This window comes from Haemaphysalis longicornis, unplaced genomic scaffold (assembly GCF_048455015.1).
Source record: "Haemaphysalis longicornis isolate Haplotype H1 unplaced genomic scaffold, Haemaphysalis longicornis Haplotype H1 scaffold_6, whole genome shotgun sequence".
Classification (NCBI taxonomy): Eukaryota; Metazoa; Arthropoda; class Arachnida; order Ixodida; family Ixodidae; genus Haemaphysalis; species Haemaphysalis longicornis.
The window spans coordinates 103,758,269-103,773,766 of record NW_027526407.1 but is presented as its reverse complement, the minus strand read 5'-3'; the positions used below and the strand labels follow the sequence as shown (position 1 = coordinate 103,773,766).

The 15,498-nt window shown below is 46.3% G+C and overlaps 1 protein-coding gene across 1 annotated transcript in view; it reads right to left on the bottom strand.

Annotated features, from left to right (window-relative positions):
- Window positions 1–620: 620 nt before the first annotated feature.
- LOC144141842 (uncharacterized) overlaps window positions 621–15,498 on the bottom strand; it is a 52,375-nt gene continuing 37,497 nt past the window's right edge. Inside the window, exons 9-12 of the mRNA XM_077673329.1 lie at window positions 12,371–12,437; window positions 7,356–7,482; window positions 3,183–3,346; window positions 621–837 (exon numbers count right to left, since the gene is read on the bottom strand). Of these exons, the coding sequence (XP_077529455.1) occupies window positions 680–837; window positions 3,183–3,346; window positions 7,356–7,482; window positions 12,371–12,437 (516 nt within the window). The 3' untranslated portion in view covers window positions 621–679. The remainder of the gene's footprint in view (window positions 838–3,182; window positions 3,347–7,355; window positions 7,483–12,370; window positions 12,438–15,498) is intronic.

The following is a 15,498-nucleotide window of genomic DNA, read 5'->3' as shown; positions in this document are numbered from 1 at the left end:
GCTGGGAGTCTGAGATTATAACTTTGCCGTCCCATTGGCTAAGCGCAAGTGCTATCGCCGCTTCCTCGGCTTGGAGAGGGTTGTGTCCGGGGATTGAGATGCTGCACCTGTGCTGCTTATGTGGAGTGTGCAGAGCTCTGTAAAGTGAGTTTTTGTTTCCCTGTGGGTACAAGTCTACCACTTCCTGTACGCACACAGTGCCATCTACCTACTGGCTCACTTCGAGAAATCCTTGTATTGTTTTCAGCAACTCCTAAAAGAGTCCTGATCTTCGGCATCAGTAACCTAGGAGTAGAAATACGGGTTTTGGCACTGAAGACGTGGCTTCAAGCCCCAGCATTCCAGATATTTTCGCTAAGACCCGTTCCTTTTATTTCATGGTAAAACGTTCCCTTCGCTGAGTTCTATGCAATCCTTTCAAAAAGAGGGTGGTTTGATATTTTTTTAGGTCGCTTTAGGCATGCAGTGCGGCATATCAAAGCACTTAATTAACTTTCGGCATCACACTGCACTTCCTTGCATTGTACGTATTTGAGAACGAAATATCACATCTGGGAGAAGCCTGCGTCTGTAAGCATTGTGTTCTGTGCATTCAGCAAAGATGGAACTAAATTGAAACTAGGACTTTTGTATAGGATAAGGCAAAAATTGTTATTTACACAAGTTTACATAAGTACAATCAGTTTTTCAACCGTCGCGCTTCCACGAGGAGATCGTCAAGACCGCTGTCTTCATGCCCTGGAGTGCAAAGCATTCTATCCTGGACTTCACGGTATCTCTCCAGCAGTGCCACATCATGCTCCAGAATCTTCTCCTCTACAGCTGAGATGTAGGCCCCTGTAGAGAAAGCCGCACAGAAAGGCGCTTTGACTACTAAGGTTCACAGGACATGATTACATAAATTCATAGAATAAGCTCGGAGTTTACGCCTCTTACAAGACTAGGTGCATTCGTAATGTGTGCTAGTTGTGCACCTAGAGTTGATTTGTGACTAAGCTATGTACGCCCCAGAAAATGCACAGTCTGTGCCAAAATTTTCTAGGCCATGGCAAAAGGCATAGGCCACAAAAAATTATGAGCACAGCCTTACTTCTCGAGTGAGGCTGAAACGTCTTATGCCAGGAGCTGGAGAAAATGCCCGTCTTTCTTAGTTTCATCAAATATTCTGGAACATTATAGTCTGTTAAATGCTAAGCACTGGCCTTGAATTCTTTCACAGAAAATTTTCACAGACTGTATACCAAGCAAACACTCATTATAAGGAAATTCTTGTGAAAGACAGGTGGCTTTGTTATAAGTGATGCTTTGTTAAAAGCAGAAGTAATTTGCTAATAACGAACTGCAGAGAGGACTACGAAGCACTTCAAATAAAGTTATTCAGTTGCAATAAGGGTTTACTGTGTATGAGTAGCATGTTCACAACAAAGGGTTGACTAGGCCATATTCAAACGGTTCACCAAACGAATAATTATATTTCGTCAAGAAATGCATTGCTTCCGATCACCTAATAGCGTAAAAACCTGCATATAAAGCGAACATTTTTTTCCAAAAAGTACCCCAAATTTCTGCCTTGTACTGCCGTTGAGCCCACTTATAACAGTTATTACAAATACTTGGTTATAACAAACAAACGTGGCACGAACATCACTGTACGCACTAAGGGTGTAGATTTCTACCGCAGTTTTCTGGTCTACACCAAAGTTTCAGCCAAAAAGTGGGCCAGGTGTTTTGCTTTCGTTATTTCTGCATCGTAACCATAATCATCTAGCTTACATGAGGTGCCACTAAGTGATGGCACTGGTTTCACCGCATCATGTGCAAACTTAAATGAGTGCACTCATCAGCACAACACAGGCTAGGCTATCTGTGTGAAGTTAAGAATTTTGGGACATCACATTTTTATAACAGAGCTGTTACAGGCAAACTGCCCGCTATTTTTTTGCGAGCATCGCCAAAGCTTCAACTGTTTCCCAATACCTCCATTATATTCTTGAAGTTTGTGATAAGACTGCTCTCATCGTTATCGGAACAGAACAGTCTTTGTAATGAACCAAGCTTGTATTTTGCCTTTTAAGCCCCCCTTAAAAGGGGGACGTGGCAAGTAAAACGACTTTTTTTCGTTTAGGAACCAAATTGAATCAAATTAGGAGCACTTATGTAGCTAACCATTCTAACAACACAACTGAATTTGGTTTAAGGATGCCTTCTATACTTTTTAGGTTCAAGACTAATTGCCTGAAACTTGCATTCAGCTAATGAACTAATTAGGCAAGAAGTCAACAAGACCTTTATGTCAGTGTGATAAGAAATGTTTATTCTTTGCAAGGAAGCTATGAGATTATTGCATTATCTGGTAACTCAAAAGGTATAGTAGATAATTTAAACTGATTTAAGTTTTGTTATTAGGTTAGTTAACTACAGAATTTCTCCTAATTTGACTAATTTTGGCCTATAAATAACAAAAATAGTTTTACTTGTCACATCCCCCGTTAAGGGGAACATGGCTCTTAAAGCAATTTCTTTTAATTTTCAAGCAAACTCCGCGAAACTTGTCAGCCTTGGTGCTATTTTTTGCATTGATTTCAAATATGCCGTTATGAGTCAGTCAATTAGTTCCCAAGATAATTAGAGGCTATTAGCCATTTTTAAACGAACAATAGACAGTACAGTGTTAATCATGAAACTGTACTCTTTGTATTTCTCAATACTATGAACCCTGCTGAATGCAATAAGAGAATAAGTTTATTGATGCACTGCTTGGAACTAATTTTACAGCTCATTAAACTTTAGTGTTTGAAATGGGCATTCGAAATGATTCCTTGCCACTGGTGCCACCTAAGTTTGTTGAGCTGTAAAATTAGTCCTAAGTGGTGCATCAATAAAGTGATTCTCGTATTGCATTCACCATGGTTCATAGTATTGAGAAATACAAAGAGTACAGTTTCATGATTAACACTGTACTGTCTATTGTTAGTTTAAAAATGGTTAATTATCTCTTATTATCTGTGGAACTAATTGACTGGCTCAAAAAATAATGGCATATTTGAAATCAGTGGGAATAAAAACAAAGTCTGATAAGTTTCACAGAGTTTACTTGAAAATTAAAAGAAATTACTTTAAGACCAGCGTCCCCCCTTAACACGCCATGCTGCCAAAAGCTACTCACTGAACCGAAAGCTTACCTGCGTTGCCAGTGGTCTCGCCAATTGCCTGCAAGAAGGCGGCCTTGAGCAGCCACACGTCCCCAGAGCCCCTCAGGAGCCGTGGCGAGAAGTGGTAGGGCAGCCAGTAGCCAAAGCGCTCTTGCCACAGACGGCTGCCACAAGTGGCCACCGCTGCATCGTCACTGCGCACACGGGAAAGTTCACCAAGCTTTAGGTTCCCCGCCAAAGCTCTCGTGTTGTAATTTGGAAGCTTGACGGCAAAAGCATGCACATACGAACGCACACACAGACCGATGCATTGGCCGTTCAAATGAAGTACAGTGCAACCCCGCTGATACGTTCCCTGGACTTACAACGACCCGCTTCTTACGACGGATCACCACAGTCCCAGCAAACTGCCATTAGAAGCAATGCATTCAAAACCGAAATGATATGATGCTCGGGTGCATGCGGCCTGCTTCATATGATGGACCCGGTGCGAAAAACCGTCGTTTTTCCCATCTTTTACACCGCTTCACCATCTCGTCCCGCCCTTTTTAAATGCGGAGCATTTCTTAGTCGCACGATGTCACTCGCTGATGTTGTCGGCGCTGTCCACACGCTCACTGCGCATGCGCGTCGCGTCGAGGCGCAGGTGCGCGTCTCTCCCCCGTACCCTCCTCGCTCTCAACAACAGGTGCGGCGGTGCGGGAGGAGCGCGTGTACCCCGTGCGCTCCGTCGCTCTCAACAACAGCTGCAGCGGTGCGGGGGGAGTGCATCTGTGCGCGCATGTGTCGTAGCTACCCGTGCGCTGCGTCGCGCTCAACAGTAACAGCGGCAGGGCGTGTACACGTGATAACGCCGTGGTGGGTGCATGGAAAGTTCGCGCGCTTGTGTATGGAAGTGTGCACATGCGCGTCTCTCCCCCGTACTCCTCTCCCTCGAACGCGGGCAGTGTGTATATAAGCGGCGGAGCGCGCGTTCGGAATTCAGTCAAGGGCGTCTTTGCTTGGCTTTCGCTTGACTTGACGCTTTGCTTGACGGCACCAAGCAATAAAGACAGACTTTAACTTTACATTCCTTGCCTTCGCTTCTCCTTCATTCAATAAATAGGAATAATAAAGACGAAATAACAATTAAGCATTCCCAAACCATACCCAATTACGCAACATTCACGCGATACCCCCACCACTCTGCGACGCATTTACTCGAGTTCCCCCCGTGGGAAGATGCGGGCGGGTTTTTTTTATTTTCAAATCCTGCTTGATGCTGCTTGATGTGTGAAGGTCCGCTGGTGGGTCGGACCACTTGCTGAGCCGACGCAGGCAAGCAGGCAGGTACTCGCGAGTGAAAGTTAACCTTCGACGGCCCCACGTTGCAGCAGCACGCCAACGCGCCAACCACTAGAAGTTGAAGTTCAGGTGGCAGGCGGACCGTGAATTTGAAGCTCCCATCGCGCCGCCGACAAACGCGAGAACACATACGACGCAACCGCACGGCGATGACCAAACAGCAGCTTTCACCCCCCGCTCGATCCAAGTTTCATCTTTTCACGACGCCCTCTCTCCCCCTATATCTCTGCTCTCTGCTTATCAGTGTTTTTCAAATCCGCATTGTCACTCCACTCCTTTCTTTGCTAGGGTGCCCAGATTCAAACGCGTCCACCGCTAAGGGTGGAGACACGTATACGTTGGCATTGCCATTTTGGGTCACTTGCTGGCCACCACAGCAAGTCACTGTAGCAAGACCGCGCTATAATTTTCGCCACAACGCGGTTTACTCCCGAAGTTTGAATCATCTTATCTATTTCATGAACATTGCTTGGTCTTGTGGGAAACAAACAAAAACAACTATGCGTTCAGCACTTTGACACAATAGCGACAGCACAGAACCATTCAAAGGGTGCCTCCTCCTTGTACAGGAATGCCATTTTTTTCCATCTCCGCTATGTGCTATCATTCTTTTTCCTTGGCCTGGACAGTTTTACACTTGCCCTTTCCCCTCTAAATTTGTTCGACCACGTCAGCCTTATCTCGCGCTTAGCGCACGGCTGGCAGGCTAGCTCGGTCGCCATGGAGGGGAAGGGGGCACAACATAGGTGTTTCTTTTTTCTCGTTTTTTAACTTGGGAGTTTAGCTAAATGTTTGCAAATCCCGCGAGAACGCACTAAATATAGTAGTTGAAAGGGCCATGAAGACAAAATACAAGTTTGTTTTATTCGAAAGATTTCGTGTTCTACAGTGCTCCCAGCGCTTGTCCGGGAGCAAACGACGCTTTATTCACTGCGAAATTAATCAATTTAAGCTAAAATTTTGATTCTAATGCCAGAACGTGTGTTTTCATGACGCTTGCAATGACATCATAAGAACAGGTCTTTCGTCTAAACTTGGTGTGGAGCGGAGACTTGCTTACCGTTAGTCGACCTAGATGGCGCCACCACACCACAGCGGGCCGTTTTCTGCCTTTGCTTTGTTTGTGACCGTATTGAAACCTGGCTTGTTTTCGTTCATGGAAAAATTAATCATTTCATTAAACATGGTGCTCGCTCAACAAATATGGTCACGTAAGACACCGTCACTTGCGTCAGTCAGCCAGTGTCGTCTGAGACTACCCCAAAGCCCCGCAGTCCTGTGCAGCTAAACCAAGCATAGTGCACGCAGTACCAACAGCAGTAAGCATCGGTACTTTTATGCTTACGTGTGCTTTCATAACTCCCACTGTTTGTCCCACCATTCTTGCGGCTTTAAAAAGAATGTGCCCTAAATTTAAGCGCAAACAGCTCGTTCGGCAAGCTTATAAGCCCCGCCTAATTTGCATTTGCTTTTGCCGGCCTTCGCCAATCGCAGAACTGGCTGGTATGACATCATAGGTTCTGCTGCGAGAAATGAGCTAGTGGGTCGCATGGCCATTCCCTTTTTTCCTAATTATACAGCTTATTTGAGTGAAGTTTACGTGAAAAGTGGTGCCAGTATAATTCTAACGAGGCAATCTTTTGAATGAACCAAACTTGTGTTTTCTCTTCATGGCCTCTTGAAATGAGTTCTAAGCGCACCTGTTGCATGAAACTGTGCACAAGGATTTACCCATACCCTGGTCGAATGACAACCCGGTTATACGATGCTTTCTCACGGTGCCTTGAATGTGGTATGATTGGGGTTGCACTGTATTAAAAGAAAACTGATTAGGCAGTGGAGCCTCCCCAGCCACATTCGTTCGATTCCATCCATGACGTCACAGAATCCTGTTTGCGCAACTGGCGGCCATCGACCACAACCACGACGAAGAAACATGACTGGGCCAAAGTAGTGGGCCCTGTAGATTTGCCTGAACGTACCACTCGAACGCTAATCTGCCATTAACACATTGATAACCATCTTTTCATTGCTGGCCTTTACTGCACCACTCCTGCCCGTATTACCTCACTGTAGGCCGAAATTCAAAAATTCTCCCCATTTCTTGCATTTTTTTCAAGTTAACCCTTTGACGGTCGAATTTTTTTTACCAAATACGACCCCCAGGTTCGATTTTTGTTATTGCTGATTAAAATTCTTTGGATGAATCTACTTCGAGAAAAAATTGTCGTAACTTTTTTAGGGTGACCATAAAGTGACAAAAAAATCGTTTGTGTTGTTACATACACGTGGTTTATTCATGACGAACACAAGAAAATTTCGAAATAAAAATGAGAGAGTAACAAGCCGGCACCTTTTGAGTAGATCGAAATCAGATAGACACCAGTTTCGCGGGCGCAAAAAGCGGGAAGCGCCCGGAGGATGATACCGAAACCAGATGCTGCACCCGCACGGACGCGCGGCCAGATGCGTGAGCGATAGACGGCGCACCGCTGAAGTAAATCATAAAAAAATAAAAAAAGAGCCATCGGCGCAAGAAAATAATTTGACGTATTTCCGCAGTGTGGCAGCACATGCCAAGCAAGAGAAGGTTGGCGAAAAAGCGCGCTTTTTAACCATACAAGTGATGACGTACATATACGTTATTGACCATTTTGAAGGTGTTTGCAGAGGACGTATATGTACGTCCGTGACCTTGAAAAGGTTAAAAAAGACATCATTTGTGACTGCAGCAGAGCTGAGGGAGTGGCCAAAGGCTAGTTTTGTCAAAATTTAACAAACCTGTACTTCATCTTCCCGGCGGCCCCTTTAATTAAAGCCATGCAAAGCTAGTGCGGGTAACTGAACGCATCTCCCCACCTCTTGGAGCTGCATGCTGCGATGCGGCAAAGCATCCTCCAGGCCTCTGCGCTGTCCTGGTTGTCGGGACAGTCCACAAAGTCGGCCAGAAGCCTCAGGCATTCCGCCACACCTTCCACCCCTGGCTCTGCAGGCAGAAATAAGAAGGACAGGCAGTGCTTCAACTAAACTACAAGGCAGAGTCTTAAAGCGAGAGCTGCAATGCTTCAGAACTGTTTTAACCCACTTGGTGTGGTTCAGATCACTTACAAAGGAGTTTGGTGAGAAGAGACATTTAATGAGTGGATAATGTGGCACGACACCAACCTTCTTCAAGTCTTGTTTCATTTCTACAGCCACAGCTAAGGCACATTAGTTGAAGGGAGCAGAACACTCTGGTATAGGGCAACGAAGGCTTTACAGAACAGACACTTCTAGCAGCAAAACCCCATTGCATCCCAGATTTCCCATTCATTGCACCGAATGAAACAGCTGGGGTAAACAGGGCCCTGCCACACTAGAGGGTCACCGTTTCCTTTCCACTTTGCTCTGGGACAAAATAAAACACCGTGGTTGCTATCTGCGTACATTTCAAAGATGTTATGACAGAATGGAGTAGCCCATGGTTTCTCAAAGTGGGTTCCGCGGAACCTAGGGGTTCCGCAGGCCCCTCCTCAGGGTTCCGCGAGCCACTGATAAATTACTGATAAATTTTCCCTGGTTCCGCAGTCGCAAAGTCTTGTATGGTGAACTTGAGGTGCGATCGATCTAAGGAACCTCCATTACTCACGCCCGAGTGTCAGTAAGCACATCTCGACGCATAACAGAAACGCGCGAGCTGCGCAATAAATCTCGCCAGCAGCTTGTAGCCAGCCAGACTCCGGAAACGGGCCGCGTGGTTAAACTTATTGCACTTGAATCTCGGCCTTATATTACCCCCATGCGCATTTCTCCTGTTTGGAGATAGGTGCCGCTAGCATACGCATTCGCGTAAAGTCGATTAGAAAAAAAAAAACGATACCCTTGCTTGCTTTTGAATTTATTGCACGTTAATGTAGCATGAACGGAATGAAAAATGGCGGGAGGGGGGGGGGGGGTTCCTTGGCACTTAACGGAACTTAGCAGGGTTCCCTGGGACCAAAATGCTTGAGAACCCCTGGAGTAGCCAATGGCCTGCTGTAGTGAACAATAATAAACGCCTTCATTTGCTCCCTTTGTGAAAGCAGCAGCACTGCCCTCCGGAGGAAGTCTGGAAATTTGGGTAACCGTGAAAACAGACCGAAGGGGAAACTTACATCAAGCACAATGAACCAGATTCTCATTGTTCCACCTGAAATTTTAGATGGCAGCAGCCGTTGACGTCACCTGGCCACTTCTTTCCCTATTCGTTTGAAATTGCTAAGCTTACACCAGCACCCACTTCTGAATGTTTAAGCCGTTTGTGGGAAGTGGTGAACCACACACATTCAAGTCATAAATCACCATACAAAAAAAAAGATTTACCTTGTCTACTTCTTAATAGTGCTTTGCCTGGTATTTTGCTTAAAGGCCAGAATACTCATTTTAACCAGGCGTATTTTGTTGCAGAGGTTACGGAGGTTACGCAGCCATTCAGAAGAGTCAGTCAGAAAAAAGGTTGAGACACTACAAAAAGCCAGCCTATGTTGCTTTTGCTTTGTTGCGTTACCTTGGAAAAGATAAAAAAAAAATCATGGAAATCAAAAAGTTGAAAACCCTACAACCCTCTGCATGTGATATGTTCACCCCGGCTGCTTTCAGGTGTTCTCTTGGACAGAAGGGCTTCTGTCCTCATCAACCACCCAGTTCCGCGACTGTTCCTTTTCTCAGCACATAAAACCCAAAACTGAAATTGGCCCCATCCCCTTAGATATGTCTTTGGATGATGCAACTGAAGTCCTTCACTTAAACAGACAATGGGCCACTCACCACCTGTAACCCTATTGTTTCTCTCTGGGATAGTGTGAAAATGGCTCGAAACTTGTTTTTGAGTTCACAGTTTATTGCAGAGGGGCCAATACAACACAGGGGTGGTACCAAGCTAACCAGCCAACGAAAGCCAGTTCTCATTCTACAGCCAAGACAAGCCTATAAGCGGCATGTAGTAAATGTCAAAAGCCAATTACTCTGCATATTATGTCAGCCAAAGCGACACACAAAGCAAGACTAGTTGCCATAACAAAGTGCTGTACATTCAAATGAAATGCGAACCGGAATACACAAATAGCGCGATTTCTTTCCATGGAAGTCGAAATGACGCGTGTCTTAGTCACAATAATAGAGTAGAAAAATATGGCTTTCCAAATATACAACTACTATTGTGCCCTTATTCTGGTTTATAACTTTGTGTTCTAGTGATGAACATTGTGCAACCGGATAAGCGAAAGCACATCTCTGCTTGGGACTTCTGTTTTGTCGATTGGATGGGTCTCAAAGTGGCCCCAGGAAATTTGATAGTGCGAGGGGGGGGGGGGCAAGTTACACATAAACTGAGGTAATTGAGAATCACCCAGTTTTCCTGACTGAAATAGAGCTACCGGAAAGTATTCAACACTCGATATTCACAAACAGTCCACGATCAAGTTCTCAACTTTGTTGCCGAGTCCAGCAAGTTGGCAGCTCATTAGGGCTAACCCACCACCACCATCATCATCATCATCATCACAGCTGCGAAAATGGAGCAGTCCACTGACTGTGGCAAAACGGAACCGCAGATAAAACTGTGGGTCTCATGCTTCGTACTCGAAACATGCAAACCTGCATGGATACCCCAGTTGAAAATATGCCAACTTGAAAATTTGCACTTTAGCAAACACCACAAACACAGATCATCCTTTGCGGTCGATTGCTCCATTTTGAAAGCTAACTCATCTACTGTTGGAGGCACTTTATATTTGCAATTGCATTTCGCTACATCAATGCCCCCCCCCTCCTTTCTTTTCAAAATTCGCGCTAAGTTCAGGTCAGATAATAACATGGGAGACTTTAAACAACGATGAAGCACTACAAATCTAAAAAAGGCTCAGTACGTACCTACATAACGAGTCGGCCAAACACTACCTGTATCATTAGGCGGCAATTAGAGGTTGTGAACACTCAAGACTTTAAATAAGGGGTGAAATGTGTCTGCTACTCAATTCACTAAACAAGGGGAAGGCTAAGGAGGCATTCTTTATCGGTTCAAAGCGACGACCAAATCCAAGCAATGATTACTAAAAGCGTACGCTCAGCTTGGCAAGCGTTCAGAACTGAAAGGGGCCGTGAAGAGGAAACACAAATCTGGATCATTAAAAACACTGCTCTGTCGCCCACAGCAATGATAAAAATTTCATTGTGACCCTCAAGCAAAGATACCAGGTTTTAAGAAAAAACATTAGAAGCAGTGGCGACTCCCCCGCCACTTCCCATCGAAGTATCTACGACATCACAAAGCCTTGTGTGCGAGACGAAGTGGCCGCCGAGCCAAGCCCCCCCCCCCCCCCCCCCCCCCCCCCCCCCCCCCCCCGCACAAAAAGAATGACTGGGCAATTGTAGCGGGACCTCTAGATATGCTTGATCTTCTCACTCGAATGCTAATGTAGAGTTAACATGGCGGTAACTACATAACTACGTCTTCGCTGCTGGCCCTTATTACCGTATTTTCTCGCGTAATGGACGCACTCGCATAATGAACGCACCCCCAACTTTATATGTCAAAATTAGGTTTCTGTTTTCCCCCGTGTAATAAACGCAACAACCAACATTCCAACCCCCCAGAGGTCCCACGAAAGGCCGTACTGGAGCTTTCCAACTGTACTCGCTCCCTCTGATGATGATCGCGCATGAAACCCAGAGTCATCTCTCGGAGTAAAAACGAACAAACACTACGGCGCGGCGTCGTTGGACAGCTATCACAACGACGCTCAGTCGGTGCAGTCAGCTGAGCGTCTCAGCCCTACTTTCTTTCGGGATAGCTTTATTACTTGCTTGCTCTTATGCTCGTCTTCCCCTTTTCAGTCGGCGATGGGTCGAAATGTCAGTTACACGGCCAGTTTCAGGTTAAAGGTTATGGAGTACGAAGTGAAATCTTGAAAAACGACGACTAGTGTAGTTCAACAAAAACGCTGCATGTTTGCCAATTGTGTACGCATGTATTTACTGCGAGAGGTAGCTTATATCGTGGATTACTTTGTTTCGTTGTGCCCTTCTTTCATCACTCCCAAAAAGTTTCCGGAAAATTACCCCGCATCATAAACGCACCCCCAACTTTGCTTCCGTTTTACGGGAAAAAAAGTGCGTTCATTACGCGAGTAAATACAGTAGGTACAGTCTTCGTCAAAATTTTGTGGGCCACGGCGACCGTGGCCGGAGCAACCGCGCGACCAAGCAGGGGCCCTGCGCTTGCCGCTGTCGGCTGGTTGCGCGGCTAAAGAGAGCGAGGGGAACTTTTGCTCTTGCTTTTGTAGTGCGTCCAGGCGGGACAAGTGCTGCGCAAAGTGCCTGCGCTGAAGCGGAGTGCGCCTACTCTGAGAAACCAGCCCCGATGCACTTATCACGCCAGCGATAGTACGAAAGGAAGCGCGAAAGTTCCCCTCACTCTCTTTAGCCGCGCAACCAGCCGACAGCAGCAAGCGCAGCGCCCCTGCTCGGCTGCCCGCCTGCTCCGGCCACGGTCGCCGTGGCCCACAAAATTTTGACAAAGACTGTACATTACTGTACTGCGATATTTGAACGCCTTTCAATATTTATTGTGGTTTCTCAATTAAAACACGTCTTTCATGGCTGGAAAGAAGCTGAGTGAGTTGCTACAGGCTAGTTCTGGCAAATGGAACGAAGTTGCATTTTTTGTCACAGGGCCTCTTGAAGGAGGGAAAGTCTTTTAAGTTTGGTTTAGCTTTCAATTTAGTCCAAAGTGCTGCCTTTTAAGCTTCTTACATTGCACCTGCTACAAACAAACACACATGCACACCCACACGCAACCAGAACAGATGGAAGGCAACTGCACATGGAAAATGGGGAGATGTAAGACCGGTACTTACCGGACCGCTCAATGTGACGCACGTAATCCAGCACTTGGGGATCCGTGGGGTCCGCTTCACAGATCCTCTGGGAGAAAGCAGATAGGAGTTATGGGATTCACTTGAAGTTTAAAAACGGGGCAATCCTTTCAGCGCATCCCACAGACTTTGGTGTACAGAAAAATAGCATACAGTCAGCCCTGAGTAACAAAGACAGGACTCTTACTGTATGTTCGACGAGGCACATCAGTGGCTCAGGCCTGTGGCATACGCTATCATTGTACCGTCCCGAAAATAGTGTAAAGACTACGAACAAAGAAGTGACAACATACGTGCTGATGAAAGGCAAAAAAGAAATTCCTTTGGGCACACAAATCTGCTTACATGATTTGAAGGCAAAAGAGTGGCAATACCTATCCAACAGCACCTTTTCTGCAACATTGTATTTGTCTCGCTTTTTTCGTTTCCATTTCTTTGCCTTTTGCTGAAAACTGCTTCGACCAGCCTTTTCTCTGCTGCAACGTGTTCGCACGTTTCTTCACTCTTTTTTTCTGAGTCTAATGGCATGCATTACCTCAGCAAGCATAATGGCACCCACCACAGCTTACCTAGAATCAGGATTCAGTGTGGCTGGTGCACACCTGAGAATATTCACATACCATCACATTCAGGTGCCACGCGACATGCAGTATCCTGGAACTTTTACATTTCCTATTCCCAGTTTTGTGAATTTTGTGAAGCAGCCACATTATACCCAAAGGCCAATCCCTTCGGTCAATCCCTTCAAGTGTGTGTGCCACAAAAAAGAAAACAGCAACAAAAACTTGTTCTGCTACTGGCAACATGCAAAGATAGCTCAGTGGTAGCCCACTGGGCTCCGTCAAATCCCACAGAGAATCCCATGCTTTCTTCATTCGCTAATTGTGGCAGCCACCAATTCTCTTTACCTTGCAACAACAGCAAAAACAAGAACTGTTTTTCACCGAATGGGGCACCTAAAGCCTCCGCCTTAAAATAAGAAGGCATAAGAAAAACTGTGACCCAATTCACCAGCAATGCATATGCATATATGCGTGCAGATGGCCTAAAAAAATTAAAGCCGTTCCCCTCAATGTGAAAGCTGTCAGAAGTGCAGAGCAGTGATTCGCCATAATGGGCTGTGGCACCGTTATCCACGACTACTTATCGCGCTCTTTGCCGCCCTGTGTCACTCCTCTTCTGATGACCCGCCACGGTGGCTCAGTGGCTAAGGCGTTGCGCTGCTGAGCACGAGGTCGCGGGTTCGATTCTCGGCCGCGGCGGCCGCTTTTCTGATGGAGGCGAAAAGCAAAAACGCCCGTGTGTACGAGCTTTCTGCGCACGTTAAGGATCCCCAGTTGGTCAAAATTAATCCGGAGCCCTCCACTACGGCACGCCTCATCACCTGCATTGTGTCGGTGCGTTAAACCCGACAATCAATCAATCAATCAATCAATCAGTTCTTTCAAAGCAAAAAAGGCTGTATTTTGTGTTCATGGCTGCTTTAATACTATCAGTATTGACAGCCTGGGGGGAAAAAAAAAATCAAGCTCAGTCCTTTTCATTATAATTTTTAACGTACTTACCCGATTCTAACGCACACCCGATTTTCCTGGCAAAAACACCAAGAAAACTTGCACCTCCGAATGCGCACAGAACTTTGTTACCCAGAAAAACGAATGCGAAAGAAACGGCCAATTTATGTCCCGAAGTAATCTCACTCATCTCACTTCTCGTCGCTTTCCGAGAGCTCCCTGTCGCCTTCCTCTGACCTCAGCATCTTGTCATCATTGCCATCAAGCACGTTCACGATGCCACACTTCTGAACGAATGTTCAACCGTGGTCGATGGGATCGTGGACCACGCCTCACATGCCCATCTCTCGACCTTCTCTAGAAGCGTACGCTTCAGCCGACTGCGTGTTTTGAACGCGTAAGTGCCACTCGTAAGCCACTCCTGGAAGCAGCGCACCTTCGTTGCCGCTGCTGCCATTGCTGTTATCAAGCGCGCAAGTGGAACGATTTGATGATTTGTGTGAACGCCGATGGAAAAGCCTATGCGCCTAGGCTTCCTTCATCTGAAAAATCATTGATAAAAGCTTTGGCGGCATCTTTAGATGGCGATAGAGATGGGTGGGACGAAATTTCTGCTGTTTCGGCAGTTTTGGTTTCGTATCCGATTCTAAAGCGCATGCGATTTCTCGCCCTATTTTAGATGCGACTGCATCTCATTCACTCGCCTTGTCCCTGCATCCGGCGGCGTCGGCGTCCGCCCCTCCCCCATTCTCCTCGCCGCGCCAGCCACGCTCTCCGCCGCTCACCCACTCTCTTCTCCGATAGCGAACACTCTCTCGCGAGGGGCATTGGATTGAATTCGATTGGATTGGCTTGGATTAAAGTGGATTGTGTTGGATTGTGTTGCGTCATAGCCGCGGCAGACGCACTGGCGCCGGCGCGTCCCCTTACCGTTATGCGCGCTATAAAACGCGGTGCCTGCGCCGCTCCGCTCCATCGTTCCAGCACCGTTCCTCCAATGTCCAACGCTGCAACGTGAACCCCCTATGCGTCGCATCTACACAGGGGTTCCCGCGAAGGGAGGTGGGAGTTTTTTCCGGAAAAAAAGTGCGTGTTAGAATCGGGTAAGTACGGTAATCTTTCAGTCACAAAGCTACGTTTGGTTTTCCGAACATAGCTTGAGCGTGTGTTCTGTAACCATGTCTTGAGGCTCATGACTCTCCATGCAATCCTTCCCGTCATTTCTTCATAACAGCAGTTGAGACAACTAGACAACTACTGTTGAGACAAACCCTGCTCTAGGCAGGGTATGCACATATTGGCTCAATTTTTGCTACAGCAAATGAAAAAAAAAAAAAAAACCACACAAAGACAGTGACGAAGAGAAGTGGGACAAAACAAAACACAAAACAGATGCGGGCTTGTGCTGTTTCAAGCAGAACAAGAACTACAAGATGAAGAAAAAGACGTATGCCGCAACAACAGATGGCGTGTGAGCCACGTGCCCACTACAAAATTGAATCGAGAAAACTTCCACTGCATTCATCACGACAGGGACAAGACAGGAGCGGAACAGCTTAAGAGGAGGGCAGGGAAGTGAAGAGAGGCAGTTACATA